Source organism: Manacus candei, unplaced genomic scaffold (assembly GCF_025592945.1).
Source record: "Manacus candei isolate 608988 ecotype Guabito, Panama unplaced genomic scaffold, ASM2559294v1 h1tg000072l, whole genome shotgun sequence".
Taxonomy (NCBI): Eukaryota; Metazoa; Chordata; class Aves; order Passeriformes; family Pipridae; genus Manacus; species Manacus candei.
The window spans coordinates 4,447,369-4,469,750 of record NW_026138120.1 but is presented as its reverse complement, the minus strand read 5'-3'; the positions used below and the strand labels follow the sequence as shown (position 1 = coordinate 4,469,750).

Here is a 22,382-nt window from a genome sequence, read left to right as displayed (position 1 = left end):
CATTAAATTAAAGGGAATTTGATTGCAAGTTTCTAATAGAGAAAGTGGAAAAAAGATCTTGCCCCAAATTCTGTTCATATATTTTTCACTTGTGGGACTTCTGCACTTTTATAAATTGCCATCTCCTCTACAAAATATTATTAATCTTATTTTTCCTAAGGAGTGATGAAGTTTGTGGTGTTAATCTTGTTGCCTCCTACTGAGAAGCACCAATGCTTGTGGTTATGTGGGCTAGGTCACCACAGGTGGGGAAATCAGAGAATGAGAGCTGGGTTGGTTACTTTGTGTTTTTTCACCTCAAACCAGATGGTAGCAAATCTTGCAACAGCAGTTTGCACTTACCAAAGAAGTGTACATGAGTAAGAACTGTAGTGGGTCTCCCACAAAGTCACACAAACTCAAAGCAATCCTACTGCTTCGGTAAACACATTCCATTTGCCCTTTAATCCTTTAACATCATTTACTTCACGAGTGGACAAACCCCACAATTTTATTTTCAACTCACTATCTTGAACAGATGAGTTGGCAATTAAGCCTTTTCTATGCCCTACAGGGGAAGTAGATGCAAACAAGAAGATGAAAAAGAGTGTTTTTGCCACACCACGCCTTTTGCAACACTTGCAGGACAGTTACTGCAAGGCAATTGAACTATTTTGCTGATGAGTTTTATTTCAGATACTTACACATCTGCCTTTTAATGCAGCATTCATTAGCACATTAATAGTTATAACTTTCCATAATAATGGAAAGTGCATTGAAATCCTGAAACAATACCAGTTGTTATTACAAAGTATAAACATTGAGTAAAAGAAGCAGCTCCTCAGTGGCACGTAACAGTTACAGCTCTTATTCCACAAATCACTTAAAGCCACTTATAACTACTATTATTAGCTATAAAAGCCCATTTGGGTTTTATGAATGCTGGAGAAATGAGACAAAAAGATTGCTTCAAACAGAACAGTGTCTTCATCATCATAAGTCTGTTGGCCCCTGCACAGACATAGTCATAAGAAAATGGAGATTCTACCAATCCAATTACATAGAAAAAATGTCTGAAGATTTAAATACAATGCATCTACAAAGATTTTATTTTAATTAGAACATAACAGAATAACAGCAGCGACTTGCAGTGATATCGTCAAATCAAGGCTGTTTCTATGGGAACACTACCAACTCCCAGAAATTATCGTGTCAGTTTGCCATAAATAGAAAAAAAAAAAAAAAGAGAAAGAAAAGGAAAAAAATAATACAGAACAAAGAGAATGAAGAGGAGAATCCAGTGCTCTCCTTTTGATGCTTAGTGCCAATATGTTGTCAAGTTTTATTTTAAATAAAAGTAGTGAGATAAAAATGTCAGTTGCTCTGCTCCTGCCACACATTTGAGGCCTTGAACATTTTTTCTGAAGACTTTCCAAAGTGTTTCATGCAAAGAAAACACATGCAATGGAGTGCTCTATACTGATCTCCCTACTTCCTGCATTTTCTACAGCATGAGTGAGCTCAAGGTTGATGTGGGAGAGACAAATACCTTTGATCATATTTGATCATAGATATTTGCTATATAACCTCATTTCCATTTTTCTGCTAGCTCTGTAATTTGAAAGTCTGGTCTGAAAGGGATACAACTACAGAGAAAGAAAAGTAAGCAGTGAACATCACAAACAGAAGTTATTATTTCCCTCCATCTTCTTATCTGATTGTCTCCCTTTCCCAGCAATCTTCTTCCCAATAGCTACCTCCGTCCTGATGCCTTCATTAACCACATAAACAAAGGGAAACCACTCAAGTTCCTCCCAGGAATATCTGGAGATGTCCTATCCCTTTGAGACTCCAGTCCAGCAGCATTTCTGCACTCTGAGGCTCAACGGGCTTGTTTCTCCAGCTCCCTGCAACAGACTCCCTTCTGCAGTGGCAGTGCCTTTCTGATGACCTACCCAGGCCAGCTGGAATAGATTCCTGGCACTGTATTTCCAACTGTGAAATTCTCTTGCTCATGGTTTGTGACTACTATTTTTTTCCACTTACAAGATGTGTGTTATATTCTCAATGATTCTCATTTATTTCTCCCTCTCCAGCCATTCCTCCTGAAATTATCCATTATAATCCTTTTGAGCCCTGCCCTATTGTGGTTAGTAATAGTTCCTGAATGGCACACCATAATCTGTATCATTTGTTTCATACAAGAAGAAATTCTCCACTTAGAAGTAGTCCATGATAATAAATTTTTGTTGAATTTTATCTCATTGAATGACTGAAAATAATAATGTCACTTTGGGCAAAAAGAGACAGTGATAGTATCAGTAACTGCTGCTGAGAATATTGACAGTGGATTTGATGATAGTCCTTCAAGTGCATTCTTTCCCTATTAACAACTTGATTAAAACTCCTGTCTGTGTACAGCATAACAGGGCACTCCCTTCTTCAGATCCCTACGATGAGTTTAAAGTACTATAAATCCTCTCATAGACTGGGAGCAGTAGTAACTATATTTCAAAGAGAAAAATGCTTTTAAACATACATTAAAAGGTTGATACCAGCACTTGTAAAGAATACTTGTTCCTACATGTATTATATGAGTATTTTTCATCTGCAGCAGACCGTAAAATTTCAGATTTTGTTGTTAAGTTCTGAAAAGCTAAACAGGCATTTACTAACAGAATCATAGAATCTTAGAATGGCTTGGGTTGGAAGGACCCCAAAGATCATCCCTTTCTAACCCCAGCATGAGCAGGAACACCTTTCACTAGACCAGGTTGCTCAGAGCCCCAACCAACATGGCCTTGAACACTGCCAGTGATGAGGCATCCACAACTTCTCTGGGCAACCTGTTCCAGTGTTTTACCAACCTCATAGCAAAGAATTTCTTGGTTTCAAAAGAGAAATCTTAGTTTCAGATGAGGCTATACTTTTCTTTAGACACAAAGGGCCAAATTATTATTTCAAATAAAATCTGAAGGATTTTCAATAATGTATCCACATGCTAAAACTGAAAATTTACTTATGTAAACAAATGAGACCTGCTGCCTGTCTGTCTCCTACTACTCAACAATATAAACTGACTATATGAGCAGATACTGACTCTCACCTCACTTTGACTGCGTTAATACCTAAGCTCCTACATCCTGTGTCATGTTGTAGGAGAGCTTCATTTGCTGTTTAACATCCTGTTCTAGGTAAACTCTGAGCTAAATCTTGTACTTGACATCAATGCTTAAAAATAGAAGTGTTCAGAATAATAAGCCAGGATGTAGAAAAACACTCATACTGTGTCTCTGCTACAATGTGACAGCTGAAGCAAAAGGAATTTAAGTTTGGGGGTGGAGGGGGGAATGGCTTGCAAAGATCACAAAGTACCTTTCTATTTCAAGAAAATGGCAAAGGAAACCACCCTCTTTAAACACGCTATTTGTGCCTATTAATTATTATCTTCAAGTACGCTCCCCCTGGTGGGGATGAAAAAGGTATGCTCTGAAAAGCAAGAGCCCAAAATGGTATTCTGATTCTTGCCCTATTTCACTTTTCACCCTAATTGCAGACTAGCACTAGGCATGCTTTCAGTTCATTATTCTCTACAGAGGCCTGCTAATGGTATTTCATCTACTGCCTAATTCTGCAGCTTTAACATGGAAAAATTTCTTTCAAATTCAATACTGATGGAGAAGAAGCAGTAGGTCTTGCCTGTCTGCTTTTTGTTTAGCTGTTCAGTAACTGGATAAACATTAACCAGCTGGATAGTGCAATTATAATTTTTTTTAAAGTACTGTAAATGCTTGCAACAGCATAGTATCTGGCAGCCTCACAAATATTAATGAATGCATTCTTGTTCCACTCACGCTATTAAAAGCGATTAAGTAGTTTCACAGAGGTCATGCAGAAAATGAATGGCAGAACCAAGCACCGAGGAAAATCCAAAGCTTTCTTACTAAGAGATACTTTTTCAGACATCCCACAGCACAAACAGAAATAAGCAGAAGAAATACAATTAGCGGAGGAATTGACATTGGGCACTAATTATTTACTATGAACCTGAATGTACTTAGACAACATTTCCAATGAACTCAGCAAAGAGCTTGCTCAACAAGATCAGGAGTAAGGGTTTAGGATTTGGATTAAAAACATTAAAAAAAAGTAAACACTAATATCCCCCTCTAGGGAAATCATCTCTACTAATTATTTGTCTACAGCTTTCCTTAGTATTGCAGTCTAAACTGCATTTGTAAACATGGATCCATTGTTCTGTAACAAACAACTCAGGCACTTTTAGGAATTCCTTGCTAAAATGTATTAGAGCAAATTAAAGTTTTGAGTTATTATTAACTCTTTACAGAAAGAACAGAATTTGTACTGATAATAAGGGAATTACCAATATTTGGAGACAAATATATGGGAATGTCTCTGTTAACTGTATTAGCTCTAAAGTTAACAAAGTCATCAAACACAATGGCTGAGCCTATTGTTGTAACAGAGTTTTCAAATGTTGAAAGCTATTCACAAGTATAATCAAATGGCACCCTGAAAGGAATAAACTTTTTTTTTTGTTATTTTTGCTCTTAAGCTTTTAAGTCTCATGCATTTTTATGCAAAAACTATTTTTTACATTATTCACAAATGCCTTGACCTATAGGTATTTTTTTATTTCTTACAAATGCATGCATAAATAATGACAAATACAAAACAATTCACAGTTTATGAAGATATATTTAGCCCTGATCAAAATTTACAGTATTCTTTTTTCTATTAAAGTTATGTAATTTTCGTTTGTGTACAGTGGTGACTAGAAAGCTTTACATGTGCTTCTTATTCAAAATACAAAGGTACAAACGTTGTAAGAAGATTCTTAGCATTATCTTATATTGTGTGGAGGGGAAAAAAAGCATAAGTACTTACGTAAGTATAAGCACCTTCTTTGGCAAGTATTTATGTTGACACATGCCAGTGAAGTCTCCCAGATTGTTCTACTCAAAATTAGTAACTATGCCAAATTGTTCTTGTTTTTCCTCTGATTGGGACACTTTTTATTTCCTCTTAAATGGTTTCATTTATTCCATATCTTTTTCATTTTCTTTTGTAGGATCTAGAGGAGTCTTAGGGATGGCAGTGACATAAATACACTTTTTGTGTAGAGGGATATTTTTAAATAAGAAGTGGTCAATGGTATAGTTGCTAAGAATAATCATCATCTAGTATTGAACAAGTTATGAATAGGAGGAAACTCCTATGAAGTGGGCTTTTGTTTTAATTTTCATTTATTTGTAGTAAAAACTGATGAATCAAAATCACATTTCTGTCAGTGCACACGAGATACTGTGATGTGTCACCGCAGGCCATTCACATCTCTCCTGTCTTTAACAGCCATGGCTTCTTGGTATAGAGGACAGAGATTCTGCTTCCTCCTGTTTTAGGTTAGATTTATCGTGCCTTTTGTTCATACTCTTGTTAGACTACACATTTGTAATGTTTCAGAAATTATAGGCTCATAAGGAATTTGGCTTTCCTCAAAAGGTCCAGGACCGGAAATGGAAGGGTGCAAAATTTCTCATTAAGGCTGTCAAGGCTTAAGATGCCTTCAGCTGGGGTTCAGCTGTGGAAGACACGGCAAAGGAAGGAAAGGTAGGAGAAAATGACAGATGTAGCAGCTGTCTGTTCTGGAATAAAAAGATGTCAGACCAGGGCTGTACTCTCCAGATTGACCTGGGAGATATGTTTCCAATCTGTGACAAAACCCAAAAAAAGCCTTGCAGTTGCTTGCAACTTGGTACCAAGGAACCACAGGGAACCAGCAGTCTGAGTCTAAGACTCATACCGAGATTCTCCTGTTCTGAAGAAACTTATGTATTATTTGATCCGTGTTAAAATGTATTGGCCAAGAGTAAAAATATAATTGTGGTACACAACTTAATTTTTAACAGTTATGCTGATGGAATGTATGGGAAATAAAATTACATTTATGGCTATGCATTGTGAAACATAGTTTTAGCTACAAATATGTTTGAGTCAAGTTTTCTGTATTTAAAGCATTTCAAATAATCTTAAATTGGTGTATAATGAAACACCAAAAAAGCACATTCTATATAATGATTTGGAGTCAGTTTTGTCCCTGCTGCATTGCCCTTTCTGAGATCTTGGATGCAGCTGGGAGGAAGAGGAAGAGGATTTCATGTGAGGAACCAGAAGAGATGGGGGTTTCAGTGCACTGGCCTTCACAGAGCCCCTTGCAGCTTGTACAGGAGTCTTTGGCCTCTTCCACCACCATCTCCAGAAGTACCTTCATTCCGATTCAGCATTGGAAAGGGAGCACTTCTTTCCTTTTCCCTTCTCATCTATGTCTCCCACAAACAAAACAGAAAGAGGAGACTTTTATCATTCCTAGGCATGCAATCCAGTAGGATTCTCTTAATGAGATCTAATGCACAACAGGTTTCTGTAACTAGCCAAGAGGCAATTAATACCTACTGCAGTGTATTAAAATGTATGTGAACTATGGACCACAGGTAAAGCTGATTATTTCAGACTAGACCAGTGTGTAATTTTTGTACTAGGTCAGTTCAGCTCCATAGGTGGAAATGGTCACTGCTGCACTGTACAAATTCTCCAGCCATTATGTAGACCTTGCAGGGAAGTGAAAGAAAGTGAAAGAAAAGTCATAGGGACAGCACATAACCAATTATTTTCTGCACTTTTGCAGCTTGTTCCCCTGAAGTTACTTTTCCAGCTAATCCAAAAGGTGGACAAAGTTCATTTCAGCATTAGCAATCTAAAATCAAATCTCAGCTGAGATTAATTTGCATGAATAATGAAACCTGTTTTCAAGTGTGGTATTATTTATATATATTTTTAAAGTAAATGCTTACATTTTTATTTTTCTAGGGCACTACCTCTGACCCTCTTGGCTTTGTTTTGTGCTTTAAGGTTCAAACTAGTGACCAGACGGAAATGGTTTTAGAGCTCCCTGACTGCTGTAGAAGCAACTGAGGCAGACACATAGGGCTGAGAATTATTTAGTTTGACAAGCAATCAGTAGGATATTTTCAGAACAATAAATCAAACTCACACCCCTGGACAGACAGGACATGGAGATCTAGAGCACTGATTTTTGTGCCCCTGCCCTGATGAGCAGAGGTGCCACAGCCCATTGTTGACTTTCCACCAACCTCAGGCTGACTACCATCGTTTGAATCCAAGTGACATTGATTTGTCTGGACTGCTTTATAATCGAGCAGGGCACTGAAAAACCCAATTTTACATTTCTACAACAAAAAAGGTTTTCCAGAGAAATCCAGTGAAGATGGGCCTGCCTCTCAGCCACTGGAATAGACCATCCAAAGGTTGACGGGCAGACCAGAACCCACTCTAGGATTTTTAAGTTATTCAGCATCATTCTCATTCCTGAGGCACTTGTGCATGACAAACTGGGGCTGCTCCATTCCTCCAACTGTCCAGGAGCTCCCTTCGCAGCAAGTCCCTCACCCTGACAGAAACATGGAAGGCTCACTAGGGCGAGGCCATAACATTCCCATCTGCAAACAGCATTGAAATAAAGCCAGAAGAAAACAAGTAATTTTTTTCCCCCCAGTTGTTTCTAGTGCACAATCTAGGGCACAAAAAACAAGGGGACACAGCCAGCTCCGAGCACAGGCCCTCGCGAAGCTGCTGGCCAGAAGCGGTTCTGCAGGTGGATGGGGTTTGGCAAGGGGACAGGGTAGTGGCATCTTTTCTCCGTGCCACGGGGGAGCATTTTGGTGTCCACGCGGACTTTTAAAAACAGCCTCGGCTCTGCCAAGGTACAAACACGTGGGAGGGTGTGCCAGGCTGCACCTGGAACTTCACCCTCGCGCAAAAGCCGCCGCGCTCCCAAGGGTGGGGATAGAAGGTGGGGCCCGCGGGTGGGCAGTGTGTGTGTTAAATCACTACTTTTAAAAAAAGATATTTATTGTTATTCCCTCCTGAAGTCAGCGGCGGACTTTTTCCCCTCAAGATCTTAAGACTCCCCCCACCTACCCCCGCCCCTTGCCCCCGCCCCCCAGCCAGGGGAGGCGGGAGGCCGCCGTACCTGGCACCCTCTGCCTGGGGAGGAGCCCCGACGGCCGCGGCCGCCGAGCAGGTGGGCACGGGTGGGCAGCGCTGCTGCTGCCGAGGGTGGGAGCCCCCGGTGCCCCCGACTTGCCTCGCTGTCCGAGCGAGCCGAGAGCGCCAGGGTGGGGGCGCGGCGGCCGCCTCCTCTGCCCTCCGATAGCGGGGGCCGGGGCTGGAGCTCCCCCCGCGCTGCGGGGGCCGGGAGGACTCAGCGGACAAACTTGGTGCCGCGGGTCGTCCCCGGCCCCGGGAGGGCACAGGGTGGCGGGGACACCCGCGCCCCTGAGATGGGGTTACTCACGGCGGCGGCGGAGGAAGCGAGGCTGCAGGTCAGGCACAGCCTGTGCGTGGTGCTGCTCTTCTGTTTTGTCAAGCAGAGGAAAAATGGGTTGTTTTCAGGCGGCAGTGGATGGGAAGAACTTTTTTTTTTCCTAGTTCTCGTCCTTGCAGTAGATGTGCTGGAATAGGTCACCTGAGAAAACGGGGCTGAGCGATTGTAAAAGCTACTGTGTATTAAATACTTAAGTACATATTGGAAGGGGAATGCTGGGGAAGTGTTAGAAAGAAGCTCTAAAAGGTGTAATAATAATTAACATGGATAAAAATGAGACTAAAATCTCGTCACTTTTGCATAAGCCTGTTGGCGCTAATGCAGAGCAGCAGGGAGCGTGTTGGTAAAAGATGTGAAGGGGGGGTTGTTATTACTCTTTAGATATGCTCGGAGTTTGCAAAGGCATAGCAGAAGTGGGTTATGTGACAGCTTCCATCTCTGCGGTATGGAGGGAGGGTGGGTTTGTATCGCTCAAGAAGTTAATGAATTTCAGAATAGGAAGGACACATCAGACCAGCATGCCTTTGTGGTTTCTTTTGTTCTGAAAGTGGAATATTATTAAGTAAGGTTTCTGAAAGATAGCAAAATAAGCCTGATTTAGGAGATAAGACATTGGTATAAGATAAAGGTTGATGATTTCAACGCAGAACGGGTTTTTGACAGTCTGAATTTATGGGCTAAAGTCTGCAAGTGCTCCTCCTGATTCAGACTGAATTTGTGATAACAGCGATACCTGTTTTTGCGCATGCTGCATGAATCAAATCGTTGAACTGCTTCCTGATACTATCAGTGTTTTCAGTTTCTCCATCTGTATATCCAGCACAAGTTCCTGTTTATTTAACAACGTGCGTTTGTTTCATCACTTTTAACGTCTTCAGTTCGAGTACTTTGTACTGAAAGACAAGCCACAGGGCAGATGATCACGGAAATGAATATAACTTTATTCTGTGATGGCAGTCAGAGCTGGGACACTTGTTAGGTATGTGTGCGTGGGGATGGTTCCCGTTCACTGCGCGAACCTGTGACCCAAAACAGTGTCCCGGCTGGAATGTGCAGGCGGTGCAGACGCTGCTGCCACCCACGGCTCGTACGGGACATTGCCCGGAGTGCAGTGGAAAGATTGAGTCTGCTTTGCCATCAGGTACCGGCTTCCATGTGCAAGATAACATATGAGAGGCTCAGTGTGGGACTTATAAAGCAGATTGTGTAAGTTTGTTTTGCTAAACTGATGGGATACTTTGGCTGTTTTGCTGTAGATGACAGGGACAAAATCTGGGTTAGATTCATAACCAGAAAGAATTCTGTAGGAGTTGATGCTTTTCCTGTTGAAGATATAGGTTAGGGAATGGGGCTTAGCAGCCAACATGCAACCACTCTTGATGTTATAGTGACATCATTATTAAACATTCTTAAGTGTTATTTACAACATCTTATTGATAGTGGCAAAGTGGCATACAAAATTGCACAAAAATGTAGATACCTGTACCAACTTGTGATAAAGGATGAAACTTATTTTTCTTTATTAATCAAGGATAGATTTTTCTCTAAAGACTGGAGTGTATAAATAGTTTGATCAGCTTTGCATACAGGCTTTGGTTGCTTAGGGGCAGAAGCAATGCTTATTTCATTAGCTGCAGTTCTCAAGTTACTGCTGGTTTGGATCTATTCCTGAAAATGATTGAGAAGCACTTGAAATTCAGATTCTGTGATTGTACTGCATTGAAAAAGGCAACATATTACTGTATTTATCAAGTCATGTAGTATAATACAAAGCAACTTGCTCTTTTTTTCTCTCTCTCCATTGGCACTTCCAAGAGGAAATATAATAAAGATACTGTAACATCTCAATTTCAGTTACTCCAGTAAGGGATGTACAATCAATGCTCGGACTCTGTAAATAATGACTACTAAGTCTGAATTTGCAGAAAGTTGTTTTTTAACAACAAATCAAAACATAGCAGTGTAACATCTCGGTAATCACATCATAAAAGTCAGCAGTGTTTGCTGAATGTCTTAACAGAACATAGCCAGATCCTCATACTCTTTATACTTAGTAATTTTGTTGCTTTATGAGATCAGTATTTTGGGAAACTCGTTGTCCTCTAAAAAGAAGACCTTGAATAGAAAACAATGTCTTAGACATAACAAATAGAAAAATATTTGCACATTTTAATAGATATTAAGAGCTTCAAAGTAAAATAACATAATTTACTATTTTCTGTTATATTGAAAATATATATTAGCTGATGTCAAGTATTAAATAGTTTAATATTAATATTTTAAAATATTTTACCTACAAAGAGAAACAAATCACTGAAAATATTGGTGTGAAATCTCTTTGTATGTTTGTTAGTCATCACTCATCTATAAGAATTACAATATTTTTCAGAAGCAACTGCTTTTGTGGAAGCTTTTCTTCTCTGTGCTCAGTGACTGGGACAAGTTCAGTTCAGTCTTCAAAAGCAGGTGAGACCGGACAGGCTCAGTTAGCTCTCTTACCCTTGATTTCCATAAGTTACTGATCCTGGATATGTGTGAGCATTTGCTGCATTATTATGTGGGTATTTCATGCAGTTCATGTAAGGTCTAATAAATGAGATCACAGATGAAAAGTTGAAGCTCTGGGAAAAATGATACTAGGTTCTGCTGTGCCAGAATAAAGATTCCAGTCTTCTTCAGAAGATATGTAAAATTAGTGTCTTAATAAACACAATAATGAAGTATAGTATCTAGTGAAGTCTTTTATCTAGAAGTCTTTGGTACTCACATTACACCGAGTTACTAGTGGTTGCAGTGCCGTTTTGAGATGCAGCTTTTTGTAATGCCTTTACCACTGTTCTTACAGATCTTCCTCAATTAGTTTGTGTTCTTACACAAAGTAGTTACTGTCTTTGAAAGGCTGAAGCTTTCTGAAAAATGACTTATAGTAGCAAAACCTTAACGGTACTTCACAGTTGCATTTTCATCTGTGGTCATTCTGCATCAAGTTTGTCCAGTGGCTTTGTAGTCAGGGTGAACAGAGGTATAAACAGTGCAAACAGAAAAAATGTCCTTGGGGCTTCCAGACTGGAGAGAAAGAGGCTGTATTTTTAGACAAAATTGTATTTTTTTTAATATGCCCACCTTAATTTGATTTCTGAGATCATCGAGTGGGTTTATTCAGTATTACATACATGACAGCTGCCTTTGGATTGCTTCAAAACTATGTGAAACAGCTAAAGGATTTTCATAAGGTGTGAAAAGCATGTTTTCATTCCATGGTAATTGAGATAACAGCTGAAATGGATTTCACTACCAGAAATACCTCTCTCTCAAATAAGATCACACATGGAGAGCCTGATTCTTCTTTTCATTGACTCCGTGTCATCTTTCACTGCTGTTACAACCCTCTGTGATTGAATGGTGTCATTTTGTAGCCAGTCCAGGCAGAGGAGAGCAACATAACAGCTATACTATAGGTATAGTATAAGTGATAAAGTGAAAAGCAGAGGAAAACTGGACCAAAGGTCCCTGAAAGATTAAGTTCACTAAACATAAGAACAGAAAATTCAGCATGAAAGCACTTGCTCAGTCTTGACCCTGCTCTTACAAGTGTCTAAGAAAACTAAAACTGTGTGTCTGCTCTGCAGCTTCTATGTAATGGATATGCTATATACTTCATTTACACTGTTGGCAACTAGAATATCTGCCTTGATAAATGGAAGTGTTGGCTAGAAATTGCATTGCTTCTGCTTGATTCATAAGAGAGGGGTAAAATGAACAAAGTGAATGAACAGGTTGAGAGATAATAACCCCTTTGTGTTGGTCTCTTTCACAAGCTATACACAGGTCTGTAAATGACTATTGTACCATTGAACTTTTTCCACTTGCTATATCATGTTTTTCTTTCTTCATTATATGTAACAAAAAAGGAAAAAAGAGGAGAGCAGAATATGGTACTGGATCACAAGGGAAGTCTTGGGGTCTTTTGTTTCTCTTTCGTATCCTCTTGTTTGAAAGGTATAAAGTTATTGCTTTCCTAACTGTCACAGTTTTGTGCAAGGAAAAATGTATATATGTGAGTGCTACTGGTTGTATACAAAATAGTCCTGACAGGTTTTGGGCTTTTGTCCAAGTCGGTTACGCTTTCTTGTATGCTAAAGAAGAAAAGAAATAACACCATATCTGTTTAAAATCTATCGATCTGCTGGGTTTGTTGAGTAGACACATAAAGAAAATCAGGAGGTGCATAAAAGGCAAGCCAGGCTTACCTATCAAGAAAATGAACTGGGTTTTTAGCAACTTATTTTCAGAGGAAATGTTTGCTCCTCTTGGGGATGCGTGAATTGCTGCAAAAATATCTGTCAAATTCTGCCCAGGATTTGGACAGAAAATTGATTTAAGTGGTCAGTTGTGTGAGTGTGAACAGCTCGTCACAAGTTAGTAATGTTATTTCTCTTGCTGCAGCTTGTATTTCCTTGAGTATTTTCAGAATTAAACCCTAAAGAATTGACCTCACTTCTACTGAAGATAAAGGAAAATTTAGCATAAAAAAATAATAAGAGATGAATTAGTCCCTAAATTAGTAGATTGGCAGAGAGGGTGGAGAGTACCTCTGTAGTGTACCATGTGAGTGATGGATGTGGGGCCTAACAGGGCATTTAATGCAGAATGAAAGCCTTATTTAGCCTTGAAACTACTAAGTAGCAAGGAAATTATGCAAAAGCAGATTGTACAAAATATTCTTGGATCAAGTGATCATGAGTTTACATTGACTTAACAGTAGGACAAATGATGTAGTGCCATGTGGGGGTACTTGAGCTTGCTCTGAACAAGCTGTACCAGAAGCTGTAAAGGCCTGGTGTAGCTGCAGAATGAGTATACTGTGGTCGCTTTGCTCCTTTCCTCTGCCCAGACTGTTTTACCTGGTTGTTTTTTCTAATACTTCAGTCTTTTATCCAATCCATCAGGTGGAGCTTTGCACATTGGCCTTAATACTTACCAGCTCTAGTCAGGATATACCTCCTGATACCTCCTAGAATCACATTTCCTGTTGTTTTCAGAGCTGGATCAGCCTAGTTCTGCATTTCTTCTCTTTTTTCTCAGTACTAGCAACCTGTGCTGAGCCTCTAGTATCATGCAGAATTAGGTACTTTTGTACCATGTGCCGTGTTTCTTTCGCCAGAGCAGATGACTCTACATTTTAAATGAAATGGCTTCTTTTGCCTTGCCTTGCCTTGGCAGCAGGTGACATGTGAGGTGAATGGTGAGAAGGACAAAGACGAATGTGGAGAGGAGGAATGGAGAGACTGGTAAACCACTAGAAAAGAGGAGAAATATTCACAGTGAAATATAGAGGAAGGGCCAGATCCAGACTGAGCAAAGTGAAAGCTGGAGTCCAAAACCAGCATAAAACTTGACACCAGAATTAGCGGAAATGAGTGAATACTTGTCTTTACCCTGCTTGGTCTGATGGTAGCAAATACTGGTTGCACTAGAAGAATCCTTGGGAGTGGATTCTGATCTACCTGTTCAAAGAAGGAAAACTGTAGACAACCACTTTGGTCCTTTGTGTCTATGACAGACGCAAATGCAAAAAATACTCCACTGACGTTAATACCTAGAATTATTTTCCTTCTTCCAAGTTAGTTGAGTATTTTTGGATTTCTGGTGTTCATTGCTTATGCTGTGTGTAAAGGTGGGTATCAATCTCAATTTCCTCTCTGAGTAAAATGACTGTCACAAAGAGTTACAGCTGAAGTCCTTTAATAAGTCAAAGGGATGAATCTTCAATTTGGTAAAATTTGGTAGAACTTCTGAGAGCTTTGTTTTATTAGCAATTCAGAACTAGCGCTACAAATCAAAACATCTTTTGTCAGGGATTTTTTTGTTGTTGTTGCAGTTGAAACTGCAATTTGTTGTTCATTGCACAAAGTGAAGTTATTGTCCTGAGTAAACTGATATAAGTCTGGAAGTAGATATTTTGTGCATTGCCTTTAAAAACAGCTAACAATTTTCTGTACAAGAAGGCATATTTACACCTTCATGCACATAGGAAGTTTGACATCAGCTTTGACACTTAAGGGACAGTGAGAACACTTTGCATTTTATTTTTTCAGAAGAATGAATTAGTTAAAATACAAAAAAAAAGCAGTATTATGGTAGTGTAGCAAGCCTTCCTTAATAGCAGAGGGCTTTATGTACATTTTACTTATAAGTATTGAAACCTTACCCTGGTGTAAAGAATATCTAAGATGAAGATATCAACTATGTCATTGAAATGGAATAGTGGTTTCAAGAGGATTGACAGATAAGGGCATCTAAGTGAGAATGTGTAAGCATGTTCAGAAGTTATATTTTAATTTCTTAGACCACTAGGGTTAACATTTTTAACACTGGAAATTGATTTTGAAGGGGAATTAACTAATCACAACTGCTGAAAACCAGGATAAAAGCTTCCCATCCTTTCTTTGAGATGAGGATTTCCCCAGCAACTTATTCCTGCAGGTGACCAGATCATCATGTTTTACATCTCTTGTGAAAGACAAATTTCCTTATCACATACAGTGACCCTGTGCTGGGGCCTGATATTCATACTGTACTGAAAGGAAGAATGATTCATGTTGAATTTCAAGATTCATTTTCCTTGCATTGCTGGTATTAGACTGTTCCCTAATCTGATAGGTATCAGCCTGACACGGCACACGTACAGGTTTCTACAAATTATTTTTTTCAAGATGGAAAGATGTGAAAACAGGATCTCTGATAAAACATCGTATGGTTGAAAGGGAAAATTTTAGAATTATTTCAGGCATGGATTTTCAAAGTCCTGTAGTCTTCCAATACCAATGTTTGCAAATTCTTTTCACTTGACTGGCATTTGAAAACAGTTGTTGAATTGTCTACAGCAAATATAGAAAAGCGAGATGCTTAATACTGCCTTGTTTGCATTTTCCATTTTGACACTAGCTACTTAATTGGAAAGCAGAACTTTCTTCTGTTGAGGGAATTGGTTAAAAAAACATGAGGATATCTTTTGGTGAAAACCATTCTGTGTGTACAGGTATACTTTTCAAATAATTCTATATTATACAAATAATGGTGAATTAATTTATGAATACCTATAAAGAAATGTATCATTAATAATTATGTGAAAACACACTATTTACTTGGCAGAGGCTGAAAAACTTTCAAGTGTTAACCTGGAACATCAAATTGCCCTTACTGAGAGAGCTCGAGTGCTGTGGACACTGAAACTCTTGAGGAGTATAATAATAAACAGTTGCCTTCAGAATGTGGCAGTGACCTTGAACTTCCACTGAGCTTCACTTTCTTTAGCTTAGGCTAATGGTTAACTTTGCTAATGACTGTATATCAAATTCACCACTGTTTGTATAACTGGCAGTGAAACAGGCCATGTCTGCTTTTGCATGGATGATACGGTATTAATTTCAAGGAAACCCTTTGTATAAATTGTTTCCTTTGCAAAGTTATGTCTTTGTGCAAGTCCTAATTGCTTCTAATTTACCTCATTTGTCTTTGGACTCTCCAATTTCAGGTTAATGCTACAATAGGCACAATATATTTCTTCTTTGTGTGTGTTGTTCCTTTCTCTTACTCCTTATTTAAAGGAGGATGATGAATTCTCTTATTCTGCTCCCTTACAGCAATCAATCTTCTATGACAGATCCCCATGGAGCAGAGGAAGCTACACCCTGAAATAGTCATTATAGGGATGTGAAGTCATCTGCACAGCTTTGCCTCTGAAGGGAGGTTTGTCAAGGCACAGCACTTAAATTTCTGGTCTCAGCACCATAGGGAACCCAGCAGAGATCTGCCCACAGCACACATGGAAGCAAAGTGTCCCTAAATTCCTGTAATCTCTGCTGTGGCAACCCCAGACAGTTTGTTGCAGTGTTATCAGGCTCCTGAGAGAATAAGAGTCATGCTGGGTTTTTTTTTAGGCAGAAAGGAGGTGCAGCCCTTAACTGCCTGGTGGAAATAGTCCAAGATGAGATGAACTTACAGTCCTTGGCTTAAATTCAGGATACTGCTACGTGCTGTGAGACAATCCTACAGACTCTGTGTAGACAAATGCTGCTTAAGAGTGTTTCATCAGGTATTTAATGGAGGAAGAGTCCTCAAGGTTTGTACATTTCTGAAAAAGCCAGATCCTTCCTTTAGTTGCAGTGGCGTAAATGGTGACTGAGAGCAGAAATTTCTCTCACGTTGTATACAGTTCAGGTACTGTCTACTAAGAGATGGTGAAAAGCAGGAGTTTTCTTAGTCAGCCATAGGAATAAACATGTGAAAGTTTAAATATAGATATAGTAAGATAGGTATGTATATGAGTATTTGCCTTTCTTCTCTAAAAGAAGGTTCTAACAGTTTGACACTTCTGCATTACTCTTGAATGTCTCAAATACAGCAGAGACTATTGAGGTTTTTGTGAATGGGGTTATCTTTGCAGGGCAGAAAAGAGACAGGATATTCAGAGGTGTTGATTCTTCCTTGTTAAGTTCTCTACACACAAAAAGTCGTTCACACTAAAAAGAAGAAATAAATGCAGCATCCAATGCTTAAAAATTAAATTGTTTGATTCTGTTATACTTACAGTCTAAACCAGCTCATTCCAAACAGAAGCATTATCCAAGTCATTTCCAGTTGTGTGATATGACAGCAGGATAATTGATCTGTGTAACACACATCTATTGTTCTGGGCTTTTTCTCTTCTCTGTATCAGGTGTTGTACTGTCTTTAAAAGATCTGTGGAGTGCTCATACCAGTGATTTCAACTTTTACTCAGTGACATTTCACAGGAGCAAACAGGGACACGGTTAGGCTAGCTGTCTACTTTTCAAGTCATGAAAGTGAAGCAGATGCTTATTGATGCTGTTTTTTCACATGTAATTTTAAAATTATTTTAGTTTTCTGTTAAAACGCAAGGACTTAAAAGCTATATCTCCAAACAGTACTGTTTATGAGGAAATCATATTTGTTTATATAAAAGCTGGTTAAAAGATAAAACCAGAGTTTGTGGTCTACTTTTTACCTTCAGTTTTTAATCAAGAAAATAAGACCAACAGATAAGCTTTCCTGCACACCTTTGAAATATCTACACCAGCCTTCACTTTGAAGGGAGAAAGTCTGTACATTTCCCCAAAGCTGTAATACCTACCTCAGGGTGTGCAGCTGCAGTGATTGCAAATCCAGTAATAATGAATCAATTATTTTACAGTCCTTTCTCTAAATTGATTAAAAGGGTCCCATTTTCAGTTCCAACTGTGTGTTGTTTTGTGCTATTGACTATACCACCTAGAGACCTAACGACTTTACTAATCTAAAAAATGCTACTAGTTAATTTTGTGTATAAATGCATTTTTGTGTTTAATTTTTGTGTATAATTGGGGTTTAGTTTTTTCCTCTGTCTTTTCCCCATCTATACATTGTAATAAATTGAAGATACAGCTGTTTCATGCCTTCACTTTCCACGATGGGTAAAGGTATTTTAGAATAGTTTTTGCAGGCAGACCTATGGTGGTTTTGCTGAGTGTCACTGTGGCAGGAGACATGTGAGCTGCTGTCCAAAAACCAGTGTTTCTTAGTGCGGCTCTGTGCTCCCAGCAGGACTTTGTCTTAGTGTGAGCCCAGGACTGGGGTTGTGGCAGTGATACTTCAGGAGGAGACCTTTGGGAAGTGCTTGGATCAGAGCTTATGTACATCTGGTAGCTGGGTAAAACGAGATCAAATCTACAGAAAAGCTTAGAAAGAGGTTTTGTGTTTCCCACAGGTAAATCCAGCACAAGACTTGAGAGCCGTCCATGAAGAAAGATCTACACCTCCTATGTCTTGTCTGACCCTTCAAAATTATAGTCTGGGTGGAGACTTTATTTGGGCCTATAGAAATCAGGCCCTTGGGTTCTACATTGAGGACTGCACTGTGTTTCTTAAACCCAGCTGTTATTCAAGCAAGGACTGTGTGAACATGCCAGAAACGATCTGTGATGCTTGAAATTACCAGTTTTAGAATTATCCTTACCAACAGATCAAAAGAAGACCAGCTGTTTTGAGATCAGAGAATAGTAAGAATATTTGCTGACTGATGAGAAGTTCACTGACTTGTGAGAACTAAAACATCTCAAAAACTATAACAAGTCCTTGTAAATGTATTTCTGAATTACAGTTCTTATATTCCACAAAGCTGATGCTGAGGAGTAGGAGAAACCATTTTGCTTAGAACAATGTAGAATCATCTGCAGTGGAGTGCAAATGGGATCAAACTGAGAGAAGAAGAAATTAGGCTGTGTGTCAGGCATTATGAACTAAGAGTTATTTGACTGTGAAAGAGCTTCCCAAGGGAAATAATACAAGCCACATTATTTGGGACACCTAAAATTAGACTTCAGAAAGCACTAAAAAAAAGTGTACAACCTTGCTTTTGTAGGGAGGTGGACTAGAAAAGGCAGGGTTTGGGATTTTCTTCTTTTTTTTTGCAATAAATTCTGCAATTGTTGGGCCTGATTCTGTTCTATGATGTTTAAGTCAAGCTAAGATTTACATTGCTTCTTGTCTTAGCAAACTGAGGCTAAACACATAGGTTTCTCCCTTCCACCTGTTGCCAGCTTTTGAAACTGTATCTTTTTATTTCTGTCCCTCAGGGATAGTTCAGATCCTGCTCTTCCAATCATAAATATGTATATTTAGAGCAGTGGAGAAAGAGCACATTGCCTTAAGGATCTTTTTTGACATTTCCCTCTTGTCTGGCTCTTATCAGACATTAGAACTGATCAATATGATATTCCTTTCTTTTTTTTAATTCAGAATTTATTTAGCTTATAATGTGCAAATCCATAACCTCAGCATGTTCTAAAGTTATTGTGTGAAATTGCCAACAGAATGAGGGGAGAGGCAAATGAAATACGGCCTTTAACCAAGGAACAAAGGCCTCCAAGTAATGTGTGTTGATATACTGAAAGTGTTGCAGTCTTCTCCATAATTTTCTTTCAATACAAACCACTTGAGATAGCTGCAGTAATACAAAAGAGGTTCTCACAGCAAATCCTACATATTAAAAATTGTAGATCGTGCAGTTATGACTAAATCCTAAGAGTCAGTTGTTTTTTCTCGTAAGTTAGCTTGAAGATGCCTACCTTTATTGACATACAGTGTCTACTTCTGAGAGTGGCAGCACTCCTTTCAAAGCCCACTTGAACAAAGAGAGCCCTTATGTGGAAAATGGTTCTTCATTGTGTAGGCAATACCCTGTAACAGTTGTGGTATATAAAGCATGACTTCGCCTGTGTGCACAAAAGCATGCCAAGGTCAGGACCTCAAGCCTCCGAATTTGTGGTAAGAGACAAAAGAAGGCACATACGCAGAATTTTCTGAAAGATGGTTCATTTGTAGAGGATTTGAAACAGCATGGGAGGAAATCTCTATGGTGCCTAGAGCATTTCATTCGAGGCCTGCTTTTTACTGCTCCCTGAAATGCATTTTTTCTTGCTGTCACTGGACAGGAGGATTCAGGATATGGGAGTAGGATACACGGTGAACAGTTCCTCTGCACTGAATAGATGGTCACACAGTTTCTAGTCCTGGAATTTAGGCTGCATGGTTTGGAGGAATGGGTGCTGGGGCAAGGACTGGTGGAGAGGCAGCTAGAAAAGTCACCTGATGGCATTTCAGATTGTGACTTCTAAATACCAAGATCTGATTCCCATTTCCTTTCTCTCACTGCTGCTTGCCTCCAGTGTGCTTTACCTCCTGCTGCCATGCATGTGGTCTGCCACAGAAGCGTGGGTTGTATTTTTTTTTCTAATTTGACTAGGAGCATATTTCCCATTCTAAATCCTTAATGAAGACAAAAGGCCTGTATTGCAGGGTAGGAAGATACTAACCCGAAACATATTATTAGCTGGGAAGACTCATTCTCCTTATGTCTGTTTTTGAATGGCTTAACTGAGGAAAAGAGATATCTTCTGTTAATGGATTTTTGAATAGGGCAACAACGATGGTAGAACGGTGGAGACACTGTGATGCCAGCTTTCTTGGAATGTTTCCTTAAGCAGTTATTAAAGTGATTGTAACCAATTCTGTTAAAGATCAGGGTGCTTTGATATGTTAGTCCCTTACATAGCAATCTCTCAAGGGAGGAAGTGAGTGTTTCATAGACTCCACGTTTCATCTCCCACAAAGTATTTTACAAGATACAGCAGAAGAAAAATACTCAGGTATTATCTGGATATTGTTCACATACACTAAGTAGGAAGTGAGCATTTTAGCTTCATTGCCTCTTCCAAACTATCCCTCTAACAAAACAGCCAGGTATTCTCCTAAAGACTGCAACTTGCCTCATTTCTATGTTGTCTTCTCTGCTGAACTTTTCTTGATTTAACTTTTGTACCTCCTCCTTATACTGGTGATTCTGGATAAGCATGAAGCGCATGCTTTAAAAAATGAAGGGAGAAACAAGGGGAATAGGGCCTGGGAATTGTGGTCCTTTCAACTTAACATCAATTTCTAGTAAAACATCAAAATGAGAAAAATGTTTTGAAATCCTTGGAGAAGACAGGAAAATGAATTCTCATCTACGGAGATGAGTAAAGAGCAAATCTGTCAAACCAATGTAATTTCTTGCTAAAATAAAGCCCTACAGAAAGGAAAGATATAGCAGATGTCATATTTTGCATTATTCTAGGGCTTTTGACACTGTTTCACATGACATTATGAAGAGTCTCAGAAGATAGTCATGACACAATGGATGTAAAACTATACGTAAAACCATATTCAAAGAGTCCAAGAGTCACTAGCAAAAGAATTTACCAAGTACGGCTTGCAGAAAGCTCTCTTTGGCACTGCCTAGGACTTTCACTTGCAACTTTACTGATGAAATACAGGAGTTGCTTGTTAACTTTACAGATGACTAAGAGGGGATGCAGTCACGCCGAGGGCTGGGTTAGAGATGAAAATCAGTGAGTGATGCGCTGTCATTCTGCAGGAGATTTAAAACAAAAAAAAAGCATATAGCTTTTTTATGAATATATGTGTCTGTTTTGTCAGTGTACTAAAGAAATGTGAAAAGTTAACACCTAAAATGGCAAGAAAAACATGGGTGATTTTCAGATTCGAAATGTCTGGTCCTTACATGCTATAATTTGGTAATCGAAGCTTTCATTTGTAGAATAATTTCTTCATTTATTATTCAATCATTGGGGGGAGTCCCTCTTTTTTTCTCTTTTTTTCTTTAAACACTGAGCAAGTCCACTGAACCTTATAAATTTCCTTACTCTGTTGTTAGAGCCGCAAACCTCTGGCATAAAAGTCAACAGAGTTTTTGTCCCTGCAGGAGTGTCTACATGTGGTCGGCTGTGATTTGTTCTCTGCGGAATTGCGTTTCAGGGCCATGGGCTAGATTAAGGCAAGACATAATAGTTAAAGTTGGACAGGCTGGCATCTATGTGTTTGGTACTCATGGCACTTGTCCAGATCTATGAGCTTGCTCTTTAGATGAATGTTGTCATCAGATAACTGTAATGAGGCTGTTCGTACTGTATTTTTGGAAGCAGTGCAGTATAAAAGTCTTCAGTCTGCCGAGAGCTAGATATTTGGCCAATCTTCAGCTTGCAGTGTATAAACACATTCCTCTTTGTTTTTTCTTTTTATTCTTCCCACTTTTCTTTCTCCTCCCTTCCTTCTCCTCAAGGACATAGACTTTGGCTATATTTTTCATAGTTGTGTGAAGCTAGAAATCTGAACGGATGCCTGTGCCGCCACCACCACCTCCTCCTCCACCACCTCTGCCACCCTCTGGAGGGCCTCCTCCACCACCACCTTCTGGAGGGCCCCCTCCACCACCACCTTCTGGAGGGCCCCCTCCACCACCACCACTGGTAAGATTGACTTTTTATTTCTATTAGGAAAAGCTTAGCTATAGTAGCCAGCTCGGAGCCCACAGGATTTTGGCATGGATATTCACATCAAATACCTGGGGCAGATGCTT

At 39.3% G+C, this 22,382-nt stretch overlaps 1 protein-coding gene across 9 annotated transcripts in view; it reads left to right on the top strand.

Moving 5' to 3' along the window:
• The first annotated feature begins 7,654 nt into the window (after positions 1–7,654).
• Positions 7,655–22,382, top strand: part of WIPF3 (WAS/WASL interacting protein family member 3) — a 38,705-nt gene continuing 23,977 nt past the window's right edge. Inside the window, exons 1-3 of one of the 9 annotated variants that reach the window (XM_051808324.1) lie at positions 7,655–8,101; positions 10,794–10,870; positions 22,086–22,272. In XM_051808324.1, coding sequence (XP_051664284.1) covers positions 22,141–22,272 — 132 coding nt within the window. In that variant the 5' untranslated portion in view covers positions 7,655–8,101; positions 10,794–10,870; positions 22,086–22,140. The other 8 variants (XM_051808325.1, XM_051808321.1, XM_051808329.1 and 5 more) reach the window with 8 other exon arrangements.